Source organism: Podarcis gaigeae, assembly GCF_964106915.1.
Source record: "Podarcis gaigeae genome assembly, chromosome: 14".
NCBI classification, from domain to species: domain Eukaryota; kingdom Metazoa; phylum Chordata; class Lepidosauria; order Squamata; family Lacertidae; genus Podarcis; species Podarcis gaigeae.
The window spans coordinates 44867699-44891993 of record NC_139690.1 but is presented as its reverse complement, the minus strand read 5'-3'; the positions used below and the strand labels follow the sequence as shown (position 1 = coordinate 44891993).

The following is a 24295-nucleotide window of genomic DNA, read 5'->3' as shown; positions in this document are numbered from 1 at the left end:
AGCCATTATTGTCAACTGATTGAGTTAGCAATGATTAGTAAATACTCAGAAATCCTACACCTGCTCTTCTGCATACATCACAAGAATTCTGAGCTGTTTCTTAGTACTGCACTGGAATTCCTCATGCTGAGAGACTTCATGGAAAGGCAGGCAACAGTAAACACCAGACCCTCAGCCACTAGATCGGCTGCTACAATCCCCTGTATAGAATTATTGTGCTTGCAGTTATAAAATCATTGGCAATTCCTAGGCAAACAATCACAACAAAGAGCGGCACCAACACATTGAGAAGAGTCACTTTTTATTCCATTATTGCAAAAACAAATTTAGAAGGGGGGCCCTGCATAACCCTCTTAACTATCAAGAGACAGGAACTATGCCTGACAAAGGGAATGTTTGATGCAAGCAACCTGTTACCAAATTAGCACAAGAGTGGCGCAGGGGCAAAGAAGTTAGAATGGTGCACCAGAAGGTACCAATTTTGTGTTTTATCCCTCAGTAAATTGGTGTGAACGCTGAATTAGGCAACCTTCTAAAATGTCACTCTTCGTGGCAATCATAAACTAACCTCTCACATTTCCAAGGTCCCGATAAAGGTAGCTGTGGTTGTGCATGGGGCAGGAAACCTGTGTTCCTCCAAACACAGGACTACAATGCCTTTTGCTGGCTGGGGCTGATGGGAGGTGGAGTCCAACAGGTTTCTCATCCCTGCTGTAGTGTATGAAATCAGTTAGGCAAACCACTTCATGCATCAGTGGAAGCGAGTTCTGCCCCACAGAAGCTTATTATTACAATAAATGTGTTAGTTGCTAAAATGCCACTAGACTCTAGGATTCTTTTGGCTAGAAACCAAATAATAATAATAATTCCAATTGCTGCAACATAAAACTGAAACTGTTACGAGAAAAATGTGAGAGCACAGAAAACTTCTTCAGAGTCACTATTTTATACTGTTCTTTTTTAAAGTGCAGAAACGCTTTTGTATTGTCATGTGGTTCAGACATACGACATTATTTTATACTGTTTAAGGCTGAAACCACCACTGTTCAGCCCACGAGGGCAGAATAAGCTGCTTGAGGTACACAGAAGTCTCTCTTACATATTATATCCATTTTAAAATTGACTGGAGAGTTCTAGACAGCAAACCTGCCTCGGGGTACAGTAGGAAGATTCAAGATACTGCACTCATTTTGAGATAGGGAAATAATCTAATAATCTCATGAAAGGTCTGCCTTTGAATATTCAGTTTTAATGGAGAACAGCAGCATCAAAAAATGAGCTAAAAGAGAAGCTTGACAGCTGGGAAAAGTAAAGTATTTTTTACAGCTTCAGTTTATTGTGCAGCAATTCCTAAAGCAGTTTCTATTTCAGTTTTGCTTCCTATACAATTCAGTATGCTTTTGTTGTCAACATATGGACAATCCAGAGCACATGAAGTATGCTGGCCTCATTTTACTTAATTTACTGGCGTTCATAAGTTGCCTTGCTGCCAAAGGGTCTCACACAGCAGTATAAATACACTTATTTCACTTCCACCTCATATTTAAGGCAATGCAACAATGGAATAAGGAAACATGTCAGGCAAAATTATATGGAGGAGGCCAGCAATAAAACAGATAAAAAGCTTGGTGGAATAAAACAGTATTTATGGTCTGCTTAAAGCCTATGAGAAAGGCAGCAAAATGAAGTACTTGGAGATGGAAGTCCACGTGTGGGGCCACCAATGAAACCTAATCAATCTTAGAGTAAGGCCAAACAGTACATGAAGTGTCACAATAAAAAAATTACAATGACAAGATATTTAAGTTTAGTAAAGTAAAGGTAAAGGTACCCCTGCCCGTACGGGCCAGTCTTGACAGACTCTGGGGTTGTGCGCCCATCTCACTTAAGAGGCCAGGGGCCAGCGCTGTCCGGAGACACTTCCGGGTCACGTGGCCAGCGTGACAAAGCTGCATCTGGCGAGCCAGAGCCGCACACGGAAACGCCGTTTACCTTCCCACTGGTAAGTGGTCCCTATTTATCTACTTGCACCCGGAGGTGCTTTCGAACTGCTAGGTTCGCAGGCGCTGGGACCGAGCAGCGGGAGCGCACCCCGCCGCAGGGATTCGAACCGCCGACCTTTCGATCAGCAAGTCCTAGGCGCTGAGGCTTTAACCCACAGCGCCACCTGCGTCCCTATTTAAGTTTACATACATGCTAAAAATAAACAGAACCTGAGCAGCAAAAGTAAGCCTGCAGCAGCAAAGTAACAACCAGTTAAGAGGGAATTAAATGATTCCAAACAATGGAGCTGGGTTTTAACTGATTGTCAAAATGACAACAAATGGAGGTGCGGTGGAGAGGCAGATGACACAGAGCTCAAACTTGGGTGCCACAACCCAAAGGGTCCTCATGAACACAGATCTCTCTTCAATTTAGTCTTACAGGAGGGAATTGGTTCCAGTAACAAGTTAATAAAAATGGGATCAGCAAGGACAAAAGAATAACAAGCAAGTAGTAAAGGCACAGTACAAATGAGAAGAATTGGGCCATCAGTTAACACCTTTCTCTCTCATGGGGAATGCAGATATGGTGACATCTCAGATCTGCCCACAATTCAAGCTACAGCTACTTTTCTAGGCCATGAAATCATAAAAACTGAACTGGTGGGAGAAATAGAGGGGTGGGATGGAAGCCACAACAAGAGAGAGCAGCCATACAGAAACTTCAAAAAGTTTCTGTGCCTGTTATTAAATCTAACAGTTTTGAGCTTCTGATGAAAACTTACGCATTCAACCAAATACTATTACGTTGCTCTCTTTTATGCCAGTCGCTTAGGTAGAAGTTTCGGTAACCTAAAAAGTTCATCCTCCAGAGCCTCCACGGGCTGTTATTCACACCACTTCCATATGGGAGTAGTGACATACAAGCGCCTGTAGGCTAGCAATTCTCTTTCTGCCAAACAGCCGTGCAAACTCCCACTAGTGTTCTTCCACACGCGTGTACACACACCCCTTTCAATACATTTCCTTTCGGCATCGCCAGCCACCAGAAGAACTTTGCCGACAAGGCATCCATCTCATTCAACCAGACGCCCTCCTGGCACCTTCAAGGCAGAGGAGGATCGGCGGCAACCGCAGCTCCCGCTATACGCGCGCCCGGGAAACCAATCTGCCCTCGCCTCCAAGGTGCCAACGGGACTTCGGGGAGGTTCTTCGGCCTCGCCCGCATTTGAGCTTCCGCGCGGGAATGCCGAGCACCATCCCGGCTCCCTGCCCCAAACCACCTCCCGCGACGCAGCCTCTTCCTGACCCGTCAAACCAAGGAGCGCGCCTCCGGAAGGGCAAGATCCAGGCTCAGGAAGGCTTGTGCCGCTATTTATTATTATTATCATGTATTATATTTCTAGACCGCCCGTAGCGTGTGTGTCGTCGCCCCCCCCCCAAAAAAATCTGGACATTATTTAAGGCCTGTCTCCTCCTCCGCCCCCCTTTTCCCTGGGGCCACAGGCACCCCTTTCCCTTCCGAAAGAGCAACAAGGGGGCTCCTCAGGAGCCTCGTCCACCTCCCCGCCCCCAGCCCCGGCCCGAGGCGGGAGGCGGAGCCGCGCCACCATCCCGCTCCCTCGCAGGCCTTGCCGAGCGGTGAAGGCCTCCGCTTGCCTCGGGGCGCGGGCCTCACCTGCTCCCTCAGGCCAGGAGGCCGCGTAGCTGCTCCTGCTGCTGCTGAGGAGGCGAAGACAGCGCGGCGGAGGCACGACGAGCCAGGCCCCTTTCTCTGCCTCTCCGTCTCTCTCTCTCCCTCTCCGCGCTTCCTTCCTCTGGCGTGCCTTTCCGGCCTAAGGCCCCCGGCTCCTCTCGCCCGCAGCGCCCTCTACCGCTCGGAGGCCGCCTGGCGGCGCCACAATGAGGGAGCCTCCTCCAAGCGCGGCTTCGGCTGATTGGACAAGGCGGGGAGCGACGTGGGCTCTATGGGAGGCGGGGCCTCGGAGGCCGCGCTCGCTTTCCCCTCACAGAGATGCCGCCGCTTCCCATTGGCTGGCGTTTGATTCCCAGGGCACGCCTCCGCTGCCTCGTTCGCCGCCTCCTCATTGGTCGAGCCGACAGGAGCCCTCCCGCCGTTGGCTGCCGTGCTATGCGTCGGCGCCGCTGATAGGGCGCGTGCGTCCGGCCAACCGCCGATCTCTGCGAGTCCCGCCCTTTCCCTGACCGGGAATTAGAGTTGCTCTGTGTTCCTGAGGGAAGGCGGGTAAATGAGGCGGGGGTGCGGGAGGCTTTCCAGGGGGCGCCGCTGGTAGATGGGGTGCGGGCGTCGCCTGCCATCCTTTTTTACCCGAAGGGTTAGTCACCGGCGTTTGTCTCAGGAGGGGAACGTGACCGGCTGTCAGGTTGAGGAGAAAAGAGAGCCGGCTGTACTGCGCATGCGGGCTGTGGTGGCCTCGCGTACCCTCCCGCCTTCAAACCACCAGGGACAATGCGCCTGCGCACGACCCTCCTGGAACATGGGAGGAGCTTTCCCGAGGGGGCGTGTTTTAAAGGGCCCTCGATTATAAGTGGAGGCGTTTTTTCTCCAACTGACGTCACAGTGAGCCCTTGTGACGTCACTCTGATGACGCTCGAAAAGGCCATTCAAAACCCTAAATGCAGTGAGGGGAATCGCACAGAGAAGGGGTAAAATGGCTCCCTACCCATTAATAATAAAAAAAAAATACGGAAATTCAAAAACTTAAAGGTCATAATTCTGGCACCTTTGAAACCTGTTTTAGTTGTCAGACGTGCTCACTTTTGCAGCCAAATGTAGTGGCTGGCCTTATCCAGACAAGGGCACAGCAGCAGGGGAGCCATCATTGAGAGACTCCCCAGTGTGCAGTGCCATCAGCTCAAAATGGTGTTTTATTGCATACTGGTTTTGGTGGCATGCTTATGAGATTCCACAAGCGTGTGAATGCACTTTAGTGGCTAGGATTGCCTAACCTGATGAGTAGGCAGGGAGGTGGAGGAATTCCGGCAGAAAACTTAATTCAGCAGGGATTTAAGCAGTAATTCATGCCACAAGCCTAAAGGAGTGATCAGAAGTTTTTTGGGGTGATATACAGGGGATGAGATTGTCTCATCATTTATGTTCCCAACCCCACCATTGTGTTCTGCGTGAGAAGGCATTCAGCAGATAACCATCCTATCAGGGGGTTCATTCAGCACAATGTTGGAATCAGGCCTTTAGTATGGTGACACTCGCCCTTTGGAAATATCTGGGTTTTCCAACGCCATCTAGGTGCCCGCCATGAGAACAGGATGCTGGGCTATGGACCTGATCCATCAGGTTCTTGTGTCCTTAACTCTCCCTAGTTTTATATCAGACAGGTGCCTTCTCTGTTATTTTGGTGCCTATTGAGTATGTTCTAAAAGTCTCTCCTAAATGGAGATCTGACTCTCCAAGAGACAGTGGTGTTATTCACTGAGTCCAGAAAATAGCAAGACAGGGTTCTAGACAGAGTAGCACTTCCCTGCAAGGAGTTGGTTCATAGCTTGGGGGTACCTCTGGGTCCAACCAACATTGTTACTTGAGGCCCTGATGGCCTCAGTGACTAAGATTGCCTTTATCCTGCTATACCCCAGCTGCAGATCCTTCCAGAGTGGGTTATTGTGATACGCTGTACCTGGAGCTGTCATTGAAAACAACTTGGAAACCTCAATTGGTCCAAAATGCAGTGGCCAGATTACTAATCGGAGTTCCAATTAGAACCCATATGGTAACCCCTGTTCTAAAACGGCTGCATTGCTTGCCAGTCCCAATTCAAGGTTCTCACCCTTGTGTTTAAAGCACTAAATGACTTAGGCCTCAAGGATCCGAGAGACCACTTCCTTCCTTACAGCCCGTCTTGGGTGTTAAGATAAACAGAGGGAGCCATCTTGATTGTTCCACCACCCTTGGAAGGGTGGGGGTGGGGATGGCCCAGGAGAGGGCATTCTCTGTGGTTGCCCCTAAGTTACAGAAATCCCTCCCTGCAGAGGTGGGTGTGGCATCTTCAGTATATAGTGTTCATCTCTTGTGAATGTAATCTGTTTTAGCTGTTTCTAATTCTAATTTTAAATGATTGTAACCTGCCCTGGGGCCTGCTGGTGAAGGGCGGGTAATAATAATAACAATTGTAATTATCTCAGTAGGTATGTGTTCTGAATTTGAATTTATTTTATATGTGCTTTTGTGTGTATATGGATATGTGTTTGTATGTACAGTATATGTATGTATGTATATAAGAAACTATTTTAATTGGTTTTTATGCATGCAATTGCTTGACGTGTATTTTTATTCTACTGTTAATTGCTCCATGCTGCCTCCTGGGAAGTGAGTCATAAATGGAATAATAAATAAATGCTGTACTAGAGGTGCTTATTGCTTAGTAAAACAACCTGGAATTGGAAAAGGCAGCATGGTGCCTCTTCTTTTGCTTCCCATTTGCTTATTGTCTTTGCCTGTGGTGACCAAAGATGCATATAAGGAGCCTCAAACATCAGAAATTATTTGAAACCACTGAAATGAAGTAATATGTTGGATTATTATAGAATCATAGAATCGTACAGTTGGAAGGAACTCCGAGCATCATCTAGTCCAACCCCCTACAATGCAATAATCTCATATAAAGCTTCCATGACAGATGACCATCCAACCTCTGCTTAAAAGCCTCCAATGGAGGTTCCACCTTCTGAGGGAGTCTGTTCCACCATCGAACAGCTCTTGCTATCAGAACGTTCTTCCTGGTGTTTAGTCAGAATCTTCTTGAATCTAACTTGAAGCCAGTGGTTCAGGTTCTACTCTCCAGAGCAGGAGAAAACAACCTTGCTCCATCTTCCATGATCAGATGTGCCCTCTTCTGATTTTTACAGGGGGTGGTGTCTGAATCATGTTGCACTTTTCCCTGGGGATATTGCTGGGCCTTGCAGCCTGCTGTGCTTCCCTGGATAACGGACTGCTGAAGACTCCGCCAATGGGCTGGGTGCCTTGGGAACGTTTTAGATGTAACACAGACTGCAAAAATGATCCTGACAACTGCATCAGGTGGGGGAAATGCGCTGAAAAAGTTGTACTGAAGCTGTTGACTTGGATGCTGTTATTAAAACAATCGTTTTTTTGGGGTGGGGGAATTGCGGGGAGGGGGGAATGGTCATAAAGTGAGGAATTCCACTGGTTTGGTTTGTTCTTTACATCCTAGCGAACCATTAATGCAATGGTAGGGGTTGTCTGCCTGTGGTTTTTACCTGAAGTCTGCATCAACTGAAGGTGCATGAAACACACATGCTACTCTTTGTGGCTTGAACCTTAAGTTTTTTGGAACCTATCATTCTAATGAGGAAAACTACACCTGTGTCCTAAGGAAATTTTAGCTTACTTGAACAGATGCACCTACAGGCTTATTTCAGCTCCCCACACTTATATCCCTTTGAAACTAAGAACACAGCAATGAGATCTGGCACATTCTTTTCTTTTCCCCTGCTTAAAAGGTCCCCCCCCCCAATACCTTCAGTGATGCTGTCCCGTACCACACCTCTTAGATCACATCAGTGTAGCCACAAGGACAGGAAAAGTAAAGTATTGGACTGGCCATGTCTCATCCCATAATGAGGCAACAAAACATTATTCAGATGGTGGGCATTGCTTTGCTGAGGCTAACTTTAAACAAGTTGTTTCCACTCTTTTAAATAGAGATTGCGAGACTCTTCCATTGTTGTACCTAAACAAACCTAGGCTTCAAGTGCACTGTTGTAATTTGCAGCCTGTTTAATCAGTGCCTTGGTTGCCCCAATGTTAATAATGTCTCCTGAAGATTCCATTTTATCAAAAGGCTTTTTATAACCAGCCCTCTTTTAAAGGGCTTGCATGACAATTCTGTGTTCCTTTCTACGCAGCTAAGCTCCAGCATCATATAGATCATCTCTGAAAATCTTGGTTTTTTATTATTGTTTTCAGCATGTTATGTATTAGTCTAGGCTGATGTTTTTCAAGTTCAATCACATTAGGCAGAGCAGCTCCAGAAAGAGTTGATAAAGGGTGGCTTTTCAAACCGGCCATCTAACATAGCAAGGCCCTGTTCACACTAGCTTTCTAACTTGTTCATTAACAGTGAACACTTGATCAAGGCTATGGCAGACAGGCTGGCTGGCGACGGATGGTTGCGGCTCGGCTACAAGTATGTCAACCTGGATGATTGCTGGGCAGCAAATAAAAGAGACACGCAAGGCAGGTTGCAGCCAAACCCCGAAAGGTTCCCCAGTGGCATTAAAGCCCTTGCCGATTACGTAAGTTCAATAAAATGCATGTGTTCTGAAAGCTTTCAGATTTCTCTAAAAGCTGCAAGAAAATATCTACTTAAGATTAAGCTTCTTCTGTAGTTTACAGAGGGGATAGCTTTATGTATTTCTTACGTTTCCGAGCACAATTCAAAGTGTTGGTGCTGACCTTTAAAGCCTTTAAAGCCCTAAATGGCCTCAGTCCAGTATATCTGAAGGAGCGTCTCCTCCCCCATTGTTCTGCCCGGACACTGAGGTCCAGCTCCGAGGGCCTTCTGGCGGTTCCCTCACTGCGAGAAGCCAAGTTACAGGGAACCAGGCAGAGGGCCTTCTCGGAAGTGGCGCCCGCCCTGTGGAACGCCCTCCCATCAGATGTCAAAGCGATAAACAACTACCTGACATTCAGAAGACATCTGAAGGCAGCCCTGTTCAGGGAAGTTTTTAATATGTGACATTTCAGTGTATCTTTTATCTTTGTTGGAAGCCGCCCAGAGTGGCTGGGGAAACCCAGCCAGATGGGCGGGGTACAAATAATAAATTATTATTATTATTATTATTATTATTATTATTATTATTATTACAGACTTTGTATGTGCAAAGGTGCTTCTACATATGCTATTTTTGTGTGACAATTGGTTAACCAATTTAATTAATAGTATTAATGTATTCTTGGTTTCTTGGCTTGCTAGTTGTGCTTTAATGGAGCAAAATAAACCACGATGCCTAATTCAGACACAGCAAGCCAGGATCATGGTTTGTTTCCTTTTGGCGCAAACAAAAAGGCATGAAAGAGCCCTCTTGTGTATTGGTTTTTATTTATTTCAACAGTATATATGCCACTTAATTGCAGTGTACAAGAAAGTCAATACAATGAAAATGAGTTAAAATGACAAAATCAGTATTCAGTTACAATGCCTGCTAGAGTAAGATTCTTCAACAGGCACCAGACGCCTACTGACTCTGGCAGGTCCTGAATGGGATTGCACAACTTTCTGTGCTGTGCAAATTGGGCCATAAAGAAACACACTTTTCACTTGATTTCAGCCAAAACATTTTAACCAGAGCCAAATGGAAAGCATACACACCACAAATTGAACTTTGGGCCCTCTAAGTCTTTTTCTGCCCTTGAGGAGGAACCCACAAGGCACAATGAGGCAAGTTAGTTGTCTCGGCACCAAGAAGAGCTTCCAGAGAGCAGTGTTCTCCAGCGGGTGCATTGGAATGGGTCCCTGAACTCTGGGAACACCTCTTACTTGTCTGGATGGAGGATAGAGAGGGGTGTGTGAATATGTATAGAAACCGTATAAAGGTCAAAACTGAACTCGCCTCAAAACAGACTTTTCAAGATGACCCTTAATTCAGATGCAGCATATTTAGCAACTGGGACGTGGGTGGTGCTGTGGTCTAAACCACAGAGCCTAGGGTTTGCCAATCAGAAGGTCGGCAGTCCGAATCCCCGCAATGGGGTGAACGCCCGTTGCTCAGTCCCTCCTCCTGCTAACCTAGCAGTTCGAAAGCACGTCAAAGTGCAAATAGATAAATAGGTACCACTCCGGCGGGAAGATAAATGGTGGTTCTCCAGAAGCAGCTTAGTCATGCTGGCCACATGACCAGCTGTACGCCAGTTCCCTCGGCCAATAAAGCGAGATGATCGCCACAACCCCAGAGTCATCCACGACTGGACCTAACGGTCAGGGGTCCCTTTACCTTTACCTTTATATTTAGCAAACTAAATGATTCTGTCTCCTTTGCATTATTTGAAATGCAATGAAGACTTAACAGTTGTGTTTGCTCTCCGGGAAATTTGCGCTTGTACAAATTTTTGTTTTGTTGTAGTCTGTTGTGCTGATTCAATACCTGTGTGCAAAGTAAGCTGATACGACAAAAGCAAATAAGAGAGTTGACAAAAAAAGTTAAAATTTGTATCTTTGCTCCACCCAGTTTTGTCTCTGGCTCCACGAACCAGTGGCACATGGGCTTTGGAAGTCTGCCCAGAAGAAAATGTGGACCTTGAGGTGAAAAAGGTTCATTAACTGTAGGAGATTGCTGAGCCTGCCAGCCTCAGGACCCCCAGCATCATGCTCAGAGACGGGTACATGGCCCCTTTCTTGAGCTGGTATCACTGTAACCTCTGACTCTGTGTCATGGTCCCCACTGGACTCTGGGATCATGGCGCTCCTTCTTGCCCCTTCTCACCCAGGTTCACTCCAAAGGCCTGAAGTTTGGCATCTACAGTGACCTGGGCAGCAAGACCTGCTCAGGCTACCCTGGGACGACCCTGGATACTATTGAGACAGATGCGAAGACCTTTGCCGAGTGGGGGGTTGACATGCTGAAGCTGGATGGCTGCTTCTCCAATTCTTCCATCAAGGCAGCAGGTTTGTGCTTGTCCATAAACAGGAAGGATCCCAGGAAGGAGGGGATTTTCAGTTGAAGCCGGCAAATCCCAGATTGTCCCTTTTTTAAAATGGAGTAATCCACAATGGCAGTGGGTACATTAAATGGTTTTGCTTTGTAGTTCTTTTTAGCACTAGCATTCCTGTTTAGTTGTTAATTGCATAAGATTTATGCACCGCCTGATTCAAAAACTCAAAGTGGTTTACAAAAATAGAGCTACAGTAGATGCTAGTGTTAGATGTACCAGTGTCTGTGGAAATCAGTGGGCTTCAGCATCCCTGCATAGACATTGTGTCATTTTAACAGTGGAGGCTGGTTCATTTGGGCAAATGGGGCCCATCAAGCTCTGTCTGAGCTCAGCCAACCCCCACCTCCCTCACTCACTTCCAGCCAGTGGGGGGGGCACTGCCTGTCACCTTCCTCCTCCTCCTTAGGCTCCCTGTTGTGTTTGTAGAACTTAGCAGGGAAGAGGAAGAGAACAATACCATTTGCTCTGGTGCCACCTGCTGTTGGCCTCCCTGCTTTCCACCCCGCCGGTTCCAGCAAACCAGCTGCCACTGCTTTTGTCAGCATTAAAAACAGCCCGCTGACAGCCCTGTCTTTCTTTATTGCCCAGGCTACCCAAAGATGAGTGCAGCACTGAACAAAACAGGACGGCCCATTGCCTTTTCCTGCAGCTGGCCTGCCTACGAGGGGGGGCTTCCGCCGAAGGTAATTTCTGCACCTGTTTCAGTGTGGTGAAGAGCCAGTGTGGTGTAGTGGTTAAGAGCGGTAGTCTTGTAATCTGGGGAACCTGGTTCGAGTCTCCGCTCCTCCACATGCAGCTGCTGGGTCATCTTGGGCCAGTCACACTTCTTTGAAGTCTCTCAGCCCCACTCACCTCACAGAGTGTTTGTTGTGGGGGAGGAAGGGAAAGGAGAGTGTGAGCCGCTTTGAGACTCCTGAAGGGGAGTGAAAGGCGGGATATCAAGTCCAAACTCTTCTTCTTCTTCTTTCTGTGTCTCTGCCTTTGCCCTGGGACAGGCAACATTCTCAAGACCATGGGACCATTTATTCCATGGGTAGAGATAGGAGACAAGATGTGTTTCATAAATGGGGGCTTCTGTGTCTGGATAGAACTTTTGCCAATCTGGGGGAAGGGGGACGGGGTGATGGCAAACACCACTCCATCGCTGCCCAACAACCAGCCTGGCATTTTCCTCTCTTCACCTTCAGGCTGTGCATGGAGATGGATGGCCACCTTCAAGGGGTGTCAGGGACGGGCAGGGGCCTGAGGTGTGGGGAAATTTGTTGACAGAAGAGAGGAAGTTCCAGGGAAAGGGGCTGCTGGTCTGTGTGGTTCTGTGCCACCCATGAAGTGGCTTCTGGTAGAGAAGGAGTCAGGAGTAGGAGATCAGGCAGCCAGAGCAAGTGGAGAAAGAGCAGGAGTCAAGAGATGAGCTGCAAGAGGGCCTGGAGAGCTCCAAGAGGGGGACATGTCTTTGGAAAACCCCTGGGCATTCCCTCTTCTGTTGTTTCCTCATTAAAGGAAAGGCTTAAGGCAGGTGTCAGCAAACTTTTTCAGCAGGGGGCCGGTCCACTGTCCCTCAGATCTTGTGGGGGGCCGGACTATATTTTTTGGGGGGGGAAATGAACGAATTCCTGTGCCCCACAAATAACCCAGAGATGCATTTTAAATAAAAGCACACATTCTACTCATGTAAAAACACCAGGCAATCCCCACAAATAACCCAGAGATGCATTTTAAATAAAAGCACACATTCTACTCATGTAAAAACACGCTGATTCCTGGACTGTCCACTGGCCGGATTTAGAAGGTGATTGGGCCAGATCCAGCCCCCGGGCCTTAGTTTGCCTACCCATGGCTTAAGGCAATGGGACTGCATCAGCCAGGGGGCAGGCAGTTAAGAAGGGACAGGGGGTGGATTACACTGTTGCTCCAAGCATCTGAGACAGAGAGCAGGTCTGCAATCATAGTTTGCCTAGACAGCTAGTTAGCGAGGAGTGTTATTGTATATCACTTGTATGTGCTTCACCAGTTGCTTGTCTGCATTGGTCCAGATGTGGTCGGGACAAGGGGCTGTACTTGACCCAACAGCTGTTAGTTATAAGATTTGTATCTGTTCATTTGCTCAGCCTGTGAACTTGTACTGCTTGAGTGCAGAAGCAAGCGCACAGGCAGCACCAGATTCCTAGCAACGTCTGTGCCGTTGTGTCCCTGCTGTTTTTATCCAGGTGAATTATACCTTACTTGGCAAAATATGTAACCTGTGGAGAAATTTTGGTGATATTGAAGACTCTTGGGACAGCCTCTTCCACATCATTGAGTGGTACGGAAATCATCAGGACATAATTCAGCCTGTTGCAGGACCGGGAAGGTGGAATGATCCTGATACGGTAAAGCCAACTCTTCCCATACTGCCGTCCCTTCTGCTTAGAATTCTTGTAGGCTGTAAGAGAAACATAAGGGCAGTACTAGGATTGTAGACCATTGCTTTTAGGGAGAAGACAGAAACATAATAGCAACATCGATGCACAGAAGAGACTGCAGAAGGCAGACATCCAAAGGTGTTCTGGAAAAATTTCTGTCCCGAGGCAGAAAATATTAGACATGGGAAAATAGTTTTCTGTTTGGACTTACCGGGAGGTGTGGGGGCAGGGTTCTAACCCCAGTGGGGGGGCATGTTCCAGGCACAGAAGCCAGGGATAGCCAGGTTACAGATTGCCAGCACCACTTCCAGAAAGTCAGGTCAAACCAGGATCAGGCCCCCAGCAAGGCCAGGCCAGACAAGGCAGGGGGCAAGTCTAGGTAAATAAGGTCAGTCAAAGCAGAGGTCAGAAGGCAAGTCAGGTAGCACTCTGGAGAGCTCCCATAGTCTGCCAGTCCGATAAGGAAGGCCTGAATGTTGCTCCAACATCCTTCAAACCCAGACTGAGCCTTAAATCAGCCTGCAGTCTCCTTTTGGCAGCTTTCCCTTCCCATAGTAAGTGGAGCCTCTACTCTTAAAGGGTCCCTGATAGTTTCAACAGCCAGTGGTGTAGGAAGGCCAAGTTTCTACTAGCTCCTCTGAGCTGGTGTTTTTGGAAGGCAACGCTAGAGAGGTGCTGTCACTGTGAACTCCTCTGGTGCTGGGACTTGCAAAGGCCCTCACAGAAGGCACACTATCCTCCCAAGCAAATATAGCCTTGGAGTCCATGTCCTTTTTCCTCCGAGGATGGGGGAGCTATGTACCTTTAGAGGGAGCGCAGCCCTGTCCAGAACAGGCAACATGAATTTGAGCACCGTTTACCCACAGAGCATCTGCCTTGCCAGGATCCAAACTCACTTTATTGCCCCTCATCCAGTCCACAGGTGCCCAGAGCATGAAGGCACCAGTCCAGGTCTTGCATGACCTCTCCTATTCAGAGAACTAGAGCTGCATGTCACCAGTATGCTGATGGCGCCATGCTCCTAAAGTCTGCTCCCAGTGGCTTCCTTTAGATGCCAAATAACATCTAGGACAGAATGTTGCCCTGCAGAACCTTCATGCACAGAAACAGTTCTGAATTCTGGCTGTTGGGAACAAACCGCGAGGAATGGCTGTCACCTTGCGTGCTGCAGTCACGTATTTCCCAGAGATATCTTGAGTGGTTGCTCTGGAGACAGAATGGTCAGTGAGAAGGGCTTCAGTCTGATCCAGAATCTGCACTTCTTATAATAGCTCCAAGGCAATCTGAGAAAAGAAGACTGTAGGTCTGATTTAGGAGGGCATTTGGACTGCAAATGATAAGAGAGGCAGGGAAATCCCTAAACCAAGCTTGACAACCTGCACACTCCAAGTAACCACTAGAGGGTGTTTTCCTTCCTCTGTTCTGCAGAGCTTCCTTTTAATTTCCAGCACTTTTAATTCCTATAACAGTCGTATCTTGGAATTTAAACGGAATCCGTTCCGGAAGTCTGTTCAACTTTCAAACGTTCGAAAACCAAAGTGCGGCTTCTGATTGGCTGCAGCCAGCTTCCTGCAGCCAATCGGAAGCCGCAAAAGCCCAATCGGACGTTCGGCTTCCAAAAATATTTTGCAAACTGAAACACTCACTTCCAGGTTTGTGGCGTTTGGGAGCCAAAACATTCAAGAACTAAGCTGTTCAAAAACCAAGATACAACTGTACTGCCTTTCAAGTTTCTCTGCCCACAGGTAGAAATTTATTGATTTATTTGACACTATTTTTATATACTGCTTGACTGCAAGAAAAACTTCAAAGTGTACAAAAAGAATCAACATGAATTTGATAGGAATCTACCTATCCAAAGGGGACATTGACACAGATCCTAAGAAAGTGGTCTGCATTGCTGGAAGATGCTGTCTTAAGCAGGGATGGGCAATGTGTGTCTCTGCAATTGTGGCAGGGCTCCCAAGCCCCAGCTACCATGGCCAGCAGTCAGGGATGATGGGAGCTGATCAGCTCATTCAGCAGAACTCCCCCATGAATTGTGCCCCCCTTGAGTCAGGGCTGCCCTCCACTCTTAGTGGTGCCCATACTCAGCAGTCCCCAGGGATAGTGGCCCACCTTGAAGGTTACTGCATGGTTTACTGGCGTGTGTATAAACAAAGGGCTTTACAAGCCAGTAATTCATTGTAGAAAATGAATTATTACAAATGGCAAAATAAGAATACCTCATTCTGCAAGTCCTTGGCAGCTAGTAGTTGTAATGACTGACTTGGAAAGGTGCCCTATGAATATTTAAGATGTTGTAGTTATTATTGATTTATATATCGCTTGTTTGCCAAAATGGCTTCCAAGTGTTTTACAGTGATTAAAATCAGTAAATAATTAAAGTACACAATTAACAAATCCATTAAGGCATTAAAACATACAATCAACCATTAAAAAGTGTGATAATGAATACCACTGAACAGTTAAATCAATAAAACCGCATATTCCGTTCAGGGGAACACTTACCTAAACAGGTGTGTCTTCAAGGGCTGGAGGAATGCCAGCACATATGGAGGGCTGTGATGTTTCAGCAAGGAGGGCATTCCCACAACACTGGCACCAAAACCTGCCTCTGTGTTACCACAAGGTAACACCTAATCAGGGATAAACTCGTTCCAATTTGTCTTTACATTCAGGATCCGGTTTCGAAGCTGTAAATCGTTTTTCCCTTTTGTGTTGCTCTTCCTCTAGAAGATGACACTCTGCTGAATAAAATATTCTTTCTCTTGTGTTGTGTCCCCCCCACAGCTGATCATTGGTAACTTTGGCCTGAGCTACGAGCAGTCGAAAGTGCAGGTGGCCCTGTGGGCAGTGCTGGCGGCCCCTTTCTTCATGTCCTGTAACTTGCGGACTATCTCAACCGAGGCCAAGAACATCTTGCAGAACCCACTGCTCATCTACATCAACCAAGACAATCTGGGGATTCAAGGGAAGCGTATTGCAAAGGTACGGTTACTGAGTCACTGAGATGGGGACCTGAGCAGTAGCGTTCTTTATCCTTAGGGTGGTTGCAAGAGCCTGAAAACATGTCATCCATGGAATGGATCGTTCATGCAGCTAAGCTGCATATGGACATACAAAGCCACTTTGTGCCAGGGCCAGATTACTGTATTTTTCGCTCTATAAGACGCACCAGACCATAAGACGGACCAAGTTTTGGGAGGAGGAAAACAAGAAAAAAAATATTCTGAATCCCAGAATCCAGAACAGCAAGAGGGATCGCTGCGCAGCGAAAGCAGCGATCCCTCTTGCTGTTCTGGCTTCTGGGATAGCTGCGCAGCCTGCATTCGCTCCATAAGACGCACACACATTTCCCCTTACTTTTTAGGAGGGGAAAAGGGAGTCTTATAGAGCAAAAAGTACGGTAATCCATCTACCTGAGCATCCCCTATTCTGATTGGCAGCAGCTCTCCAAGGTCTTAAGTCCCCCTGTTCACAATTCCCTGTCCCCCAAGATCCTTCAACTCAGGTCCTGGGAACCTCTTTGCAGTCTGAAAGCTGTGTGCCTGTGGTGGGTGGAGCCAAAGGCAAAATGGGTGTGGTCAATGGGACAGTGGGTGGAGCCAGGGGGAAGTGAGTGAAGCAAGTTATCAGCTGTGTAGGAGTCCGAGGTTACTGTACACACACCTCTCCAGCCAGGCAAGCATGAGGCGTTCTCCTAGTTCAGGAAGACATTCCAACCAGGCAGAATCACTTGAGGGGAGATGGAAAGGAGTATTATTATTATTATTCTCATCATTTAATTAAAATTATATCGCTGCCTTCTTCCCATGCACCCCAGGGCTGCAAAAAGATATACAATTAAAAATCAAAGCAAAAACGTTCCAAAACAGATTAAAGCATTCTAAACGCCAACCACAATAAAAAGTGTACTGTATTGGCCTGAATATAAGTCTCACTCCCCCCCCCCCCATTACAACTGTGAAAAGTTAAAGTGTGGCTTATATTCTCAACCTTACGGTATGCAGCCAGGAACACGGCAAAGCGGCCCCCACCCTGTGCGTGGTCCCCCATCCTCTCCCCCAAGGCCAGGAAGGGAGAGAGGGTGAGGAAGGGGAGAGGCCAATGGCAACGCAGCGCAGCTCCCTGCCCCCCATCCAATATGCAGCCAGGAGCAGCGAGGAATGGAGCGGCTTATATTTGGGTATTTTTTCTTTTCTTTCCCTCCAATCTTAAACGTGCGGCTTATATTCGGGTGTGGCTTATATTCGGACCAATATGGTACTTTCATCTACTGATCTCAGGGTTGCCAGGAACAGTATTCTTCAGTCAGCAAAAGCAGGAGTGTTTTCCATTCCCTCCTGAAGATTAGCAATAATGTAGCGAGGCTGCCTCACCAGAGAGGGCATTCCACAACTGGGGAGCTACCACTGAAAAGGCTGTGTCACGGGTCAGTGCCAACTGGGCAGCCCTCCCGGGTGTGGCCTGGGGAGAGTCTTGAGCACCAGCTAGAGTGGCCTGGAGGGACTCATCTGGTCCCTGGGCTTTCGGTCCCCCACCCTTGCTTTAACTGGAGGTGGCAGGGATAAAACCTGGGGCCTGCCTGCAAAGCAGGTGCTCTGGCGCTAAGATGGGGTCGCAGCAGGATTCCTAGAGTCCCAGGAATATTGTTTCTGTTTTATGTGTAAGTAGCCTTGAGACAGAGGTTTAGAAGGTGATTAATACAATAATACAATGAAGCCTTTGTTGATGTTTCTTTGCTTGCCTACACAGATTGCTTCTTAGCCTTCTCTCTCATGTCAAACGCTGTACTTCGCCGCTGCAGAGTAATTAATAGAAAGCTGCTCTCTGCCAATATGCATCTAAGTCAGTATTGTCTGCCCTGACTGGCAGCTCAAGACTGGTAGGGGTTTCAGGCAGGGGTTGTTCCTTAAACCTCAGGCCTTCTCTTGGCAAAGCAAATGTTCTACCGCTGAGGCACAGCTCTTCCCTGAGTGCTGGACATCTCTATAAACAGCTGAGAGACATGGGAGGGGCGGGAGAGGCTGAGCAATGCCAGTTTGTAAGAAAAACAACATGTGGCATTTTCCAAGTTGGGCAGAAGCTCTAAAACCAGGAAACCAGAAACGGGATGTCCTGCGTAAACAGAGGGGAAGAAAGAGCCACAAATGAGCAGGAGCAGTTAGGAGCAGTTCCCACATGGCCACTGAAGTGCTGGATGACACAGCAGCAGCTGGCTTTGTGGCAGGATCCAGCTTGGGCTTTTGAGTCTCCTGGGGCCACCTTGGCCAGCATCAGGCTCCCGGCTCCTTCTTTCCGTAATTGTCCTCGCACGCACTCATCCCTTGTGGCATGTGAACTCGATCAGCATCGCGACTTAGCGCTTTGCCCTCCCGCTCCTTCCTGCAACCAGCAGGCAATTTGTTTTCTTACCTTCTTGGTCATTAATATTACTCCGGCGACACCCTCCGCCCCCAGATATCTGTCCCTCCCACACACGGGCCACCCTTCCACCTGATCCCAAATCAATGGGAGCCACACCCCATTTTGTAATGAGGCTCCAGCTGTGAGTGTGATACCTGCTGATAGTCACGGCCTGCAGGTTTCCCCCACACACATAACCAATTCCTAGGATTGATAGGCACAGCAGGGTAATAATTAAGCAGAGTATCGAACCTAATAATAGCTCTGTGCACTCTCTTTGTCACACCCCGGATTAGGTTGTGCCAATACTGGGAATTTGGTGGCTATAGCCAGAACTCTGCTTGAGCAGGTTTGGTTGGCCTGCGGGCCTCCAGATGTTGTCAGACTCCCAGTACCCATCAGCCCCAGCCAGCGGGAGCAGTGTTCAGGGATGATGGGAGTTGTAGTCCAGCAGCTTCTGGAGAGCTACAGGTTTCCTGTCCCCAGCTTGAAAGAAGCCCATGTCGTAACCATTCACTGCAGTCCTGTGCTGTCAAGCACTGGCTGGGTGCAGAGGAATGGTCGGAGGAACCAGCCGGGAAGAAGACACAGAGCCCAGGGAGTGGTGGTGGGATGATGATGAGCGGTCAGAGGGAGAAGACTGGGAGGAGGAGGTGTCGGAAGCTGAAGGGATAACAGGACTTAGTGAGCGGGGAGAGTCTGTAGCAGAGAGCAGTGCAGAATCAGAGGCAGAAGCTGAAGTGGGAGAGGAGGGAGGCCAAGAAGCAGAGATGAAGAGTCATGAGTGTCTTCCCCGCCTGCTGTGATGAGCTCCACTCCCCGCTTGTCCCCCAGAACCAGGAGAGGCATAAAAGACAGATACAGTTGCTTGGGGGGAAATCCCTGGAGAGGAGGGGGACTTAGACAGCTGTGGGGAGGCAGGGATCTTTAGTCTCTTCAACTGCTTCATGGGGGCAAGACCTGAGTTGCTCATTGGCCTGACACTCCTGTGCAGATGCTGTTTTGCTAATAAAGAGTTTATTGTCACATCATATGCTACAGCACTGGCCACAGTCATTTTCCTATCGGAGGCAGGCCAGCAAATGCTGACCATCAGGAGTAACACCATCACTGCCTCCCCCAAACTCCTCCACTTCTGTACGTATCACATCCCTGCAGAGTTGCATGGACAGTGACCTCAAGAAGGAGCGGAAGTCTGCATAGCTCTGCCTCGCATGCAAATAGTCTCAGGTTCCATTCCCGCCATTTCCAGGTAGACGTCTTGCCTGAAACCCTGAAAAGCCTTTGCCAGTCAGTGGGTCTGACCCAGTATAAGGCAACTACGAATTTTGTTCGTAGGCGCAGGGCAGAGATTGTGTGCATTGTAGGTCACCAGACCCTTTGAGAAAGCAGACCGGTGCCAGATGGCTTGGGCGGAATCGCTGCCATTTCCTGTACACATTGTCAAGGCAGCAGCTTATGAATGAATGGTAATTGTGGCGATGGCAATGCCCAGTGATAAATATTTATCCAATGTCCAAATGACTGGGCGCTGCACGAAAGTCAATTGTAATGCAGATTGTGAGCTGCAACCATAAAAAAGAAAAGCGTAAACACGTCTAAAACCAGTTACATAAATAAACACAATGCAAACATTTAAAAACAATTCTGTGTTCAAAAACAGCTCTGATGCTGAGTGGCAGAAAGATCTCCACTTGAAAGGCTTGTTGAAAGAGCAACGTATTCAGCAGGTGCCAAAAAGATGACAAAGATGGCGCCTGACTAGTATGCAACATAGGGGTGGGGAACCTTTGGCCCGCCAGATGTTGCCGAACATCAACTCCCATCAGCCCCAGCAAACATAGTGACGAGGGACGGTGGGAGTTGTTGTTCATCAACGCCTTGGAGGGCCAAAGCTCCCTCACACCTGGTGTAAAGGGAGGGAATTCATAAGAGTAGGCTGGATTCCTACATCATATGTGTCAGGACCCGGAGTCGAGCGTAGGTCAACAATAAAGAAAACACTGTCAGCGCAGTTAGCTCTTTATTCAAAGAAACCAAAACAGCTCAGGCCTAGTGATCACAGCAACTCTTCCCAGTAGGTTGTGCCCTCATTGAGGCAGTTGCAAGGGCTGAAGGTCCCTGCCTTGGCACCACTCTCTAAGGCTTCTCGTCTTCAGGGGTCTTTCCAAAGCAGTTGCAGCTGTGTCTATGCACAACCCATCTCTGCTCTGCTCTTTTCCTTTCTCTGCGTGTTCTAGGAGATCAGGGCGGAGGGGAGCTGGTGGCAGCAGGAGGGGGAGACTCCCTGGCTTCTTCAACAGCCTGTCTCAACTCTGCTTCTTTACACACACACCGCTTCTGCTTTTGACTCTGGACTGCTCTCTGGCACACTCTCCCTTCTCACTAAACCCTGTTGCCTCTTCTGCTTCCAACACCTGCTCCTCCCAGTCTGCTCTCTTTTCTCTCCCTGACCACTCATCGTCATCCCACCACCAATCCCCAGGCTCTGAGCCTTCTTCCCCTGGGGGTTCCCCAGCTGGTGTCTCCCACCATTCCTCTGTCTCCAGTCAGCCAGTCCATGACAGACACATTGGAGAGCCAGTGTGGTGTAGTGGTTAAGAGTGGTAGACTCGTAATCTGGTGAACCGGGTTCACGTCCCCGCTCCCCCACATGCAGCTGCTGGGTGACCTTGGGCCAGTCACACTTCTCTGAAGTCTCTCAGCCCCACTCACCTCACAGAGTGTTTGTTGTGGGGGAGAAAGGGAAAGGAGAATGTTAGCTGCTTTGAGACCCCTTCTGGTAGTGATAAAGCGGGATATCAAATCCAAACTCTTCTCTTCTTCAAACTCTTGACCTTCTGACAAGGTGGTGCCTGCAGGAGGTCTTTGATTGCGTTTATAACAGGTGTGGCATTATTTTAGATCTTTAAGGTGTGAGTTACCCAGTAGTTTGAGAGCCAGTGTGGTGTAGTGGTTAAGAGCGGTAGTCTCGTAATCTGGGGAACCGGGTTCGCATCTCCGCTCCTCCACCTGCAGCTGCTGGGTGACCTTGGGCCAGTCACACTTCTCTGAAGTCTCTCAGCCCCACTCACCCCACAGAGTGTTTGTTGTGGGGGAGGAAGGGAAAGGAGAATGTTAGCCGCTTTGAGACTCCTTAAAGGGAGTGAAAGGCGGGATATCAAATCCAAACCCTTCTCTTCTTCAAACTCTTGACCTTCTGATAAGGTGGTGCCTGCAGGAGGTCTTTGATTGCGTTTATAACAGGTGTGGCGTTATTTTAGATCTTTAAGGTGTGAGTTACCCAGTAGTCTCCCAGCATAAAGCTAAAAGTCAGTAACCAAGCCTCTCCCCATCTCTGCCTGACAGAGCCAACACTTGGAAGTATGGAAGAGGCCCCTTGTCAATGGCCAGTTCGCGGTAGCAGTGATGAACAACGGCACTGATGGGGCACCGAAGCCAATTGTGACAACTCTGGGACTTCTGGGGATTTTGGACTGCAAGGCAGGCTACAAGGTCTATGAAGTGCTGGAAAAGTTGTTCATGGGGACCTACAAGCTCAACGACCCCATTCGCACCAAGGTCCCTCCGACCGGCGTGGTCCTGTTCTTCCTCAGGCCTTTGTGCTGATCTTCCCTTTCCGCAAGGACTCAATGTGCTTCAGATGTCACAAGGGAAGCCGACAGCTAAGGAAATCAGCAGCCAAGGCACGAAAGCTTCTTCTTCCTCCTTGTGGAGGGCTTTGGCAACGGGCACAGGAGATAAACAGAACCATGGAAAAGCTGGACCCTCCACCCAATTTCTCTGGGTGTTTGGGGACTATTTAGAAAACTCTCTTGAGAAGTTTGTACCTACCTGTGTGGAAGAGAGTTGCAGGACCCCAAAGGAGCTGCCTCCACGGAAACTACCTTTTCTGGATTAGCCTCACAAAACTGCACAAGAGGGAGGGTGCAATTCCCACTGCTACACAAAGCTTATGCGCATGGCGCAGAATGGCCCAGATCCATCCATTGGCACCTTCAGCCATGCAGAAAAACAACTGCTGCAAAAGTGTTGTGTGTAGCGCAGCCCTTGAAGGTAGCAGGAACCAGGGGCAGTTTGGAAGCTAAACGCATATGCTTCCCTCCATCCTCATTAGGATTACCTGGAAAATCATGGAAGTGCCCTGTCCTTTGTCGCTCAGGTCTCCAGTCCCTCTCCCAAATCAATGAAGTCGTACTGGTTTTAACTGTATGGTTGTGTCCTCTGATGGCCTGGCTCTCTTTCCATTTCTTTCCGTTCAGAGAGAAGGGGTTCCCCCGTCTCCTGGGCTGCAGGAGCACAGCTTTTCTTTCTTACAAACCCTCTTTGTCTCTCTTACTGCAAGACAGCCCAACTCACACTGTGCTGCACATGGAATCTCTGTGCAGGGGGAAAGGGGTTTCTTAACTATATCTTAACACTTGAAAGTAGCTCTCCTAGATAAGTAAAGGAATGCTTTCTGGTATCTGCTGGTTTGATATGGTCTGCATATACACCATATATTTAAAACACATTCCTCCCCCCCCTCCACACGCAAACAAAGAATCCTGGGAACTGTAGTTTATCCCCTACAAAGCTACAGTTCCCAGTACCCTTAACAAATGACAGTTCCCCCAGGATTCCTTGGGGAAAGCTGTGTGCTTTAAATGTATTGTGCACTTGCAGCCTTAATCTGGCAAAAGAGCCTCTTTTACAGCAACATCCCATCACCGAAAAGCCCCTTCAGTCAGTTTTAACTATCTTTCCACCTAACTTCAGGCAGTTGGTAGTAGGGGAATTAATTTACACGATCCGTAGAACCAAAAAAAAAAGTGTTCTTCAGTGACAGAGGTTTGTGCCTTTATAATTTCAGAAGCAAACAGTTGCCCGTTTAATAACTGCAACCAACATAGCATTTTATTTTGTTGTAAGCGGAGCATGTTATTCTGCACTGAAATGTATGGAGCGGGCAAAAACCTAAGAGTCCAGGAGCTGGATCTGCAATGCAGTCTTTTCCTTCATGAGTCTCAGAATAAATAACAGGAGTTGTGCAGAATGCAGGTTCACATCTAAACAAATGTGGCTACAGGGCTGCGTGTGATCATCAGACACAGCCCAGATTTTGGGTGCCCTGAAGGGCGTGAGACAGACAGACCTGACCTCTCTGGGGGCACACTCCCAGTTCTTTCATTGGGGCTTGTGGAGGAGAACTTCGCAGGGAGCTGTGACCCTGTGTTGAGGCAGCTGATTCGGCTGCTGTGGATATAACAGATAATAAACCCCTAGGGTCCAGTTCAAGTGAGGCAGACTCACCTGTCCGTTGCATTCCATCCTGTTTGTTTATGGCTGTCCCTAAAGCCACAGCAATTAACCTGCAGTAAAACATAGGTTTATAATAGTTGCACAGGAGCAATTAACATTGCCAGGAAGTACCGCTGCCCTGCTAATAAAGCTTCTTCACAGAGTGCTTGACTTCAACATACTCCCTGAAACTAAAGCAGGACTACACAGATAATGTGCCGCTTTTAAAAATAGTTGTTGATATCAATTCTAACTTCTAGGGGCCACCTTCTCCCAGGTGTGACCTGTTGTATGCACCAGTGTCTGAAGCTCTACTCTGGGTTTCCCAACCCATTGAGGTTTGACTAGGTGGAGCAGGGACTGTTTGGTTGTGGTGTCCACTGGAATTTGCACTGTTTGGAGCCCTGTATGCCTTCTGGCTCCTGGTGGAAGACTTTGCTCTTTAAGTGTCCTTTGGGGGAAGCTGAAGCAAGGACTTCTTCTTCTTCTTTTTGCTTTTTTTGTTCCAACTGCTG

At 48.1% G+C, this 24295-nt stretch overlaps 2 protein-coding genes across 10 annotated transcripts in view; one reads left to right on the top strand and one right to left on the bottom strand.

The window, feature by feature from the left end:
• ZC3H7A (zinc finger CCCH-type containing 7A) overlaps positions 1-3797 on the bottom strand; it is a 32113-nt gene extending 28316 nt beyond the window's left edge. For both annotated transcript variants that reach the window (XM_083711369.1, XM_083711370.1), the window contains exon 1: positions 3661-3797. The gene's annotated coding sequence lies outside the window, so the exon portion shown is untranslated. The remainder of the gene's footprint in view (positions 1-3660) is intronic.
• A 327-nt stretch (positions 3798-4124) lies between these two features.
• On the top strand, positions 4125-22712 carry LOC310831233 (alpha-N-acetylgalactosaminidase-like; the record flags this gene model as incomplete). 8 transcript variants are annotated; one of them, XM_083711683.1, is made up of 8 exons in its annotated part: positions 4125-4227; positions 6864-7035; positions 8099-8273; positions 10465-10642; positions 11278-11372; positions 12897-13058; positions 15885-16082; positions 21849-22712. In XM_083711683.1, 7 exons carry the CDS (start codon positions 6881-6883, stop codon positions 22107-22109), a joined length of 1224 nt encoding a protein of 407 aa, XP_083567809.1. In that variant the 3' UTR covers positions 22110-22712. The 8 variants fall into 8 exon arrangements, with proteins under 8 accessions (XP_083567809.1, XP_083567811.1, XP_083567814.1 ...); XM_083711685.1 differs by having other exon boundaries at positions 4125-4242; XM_083711682.1 differs by lacking the exon at positions 4125-4227 and adding an exon at positions 4232-4318.
• Positions 22713-24295: the final 1583 nt, after the last annotated feature.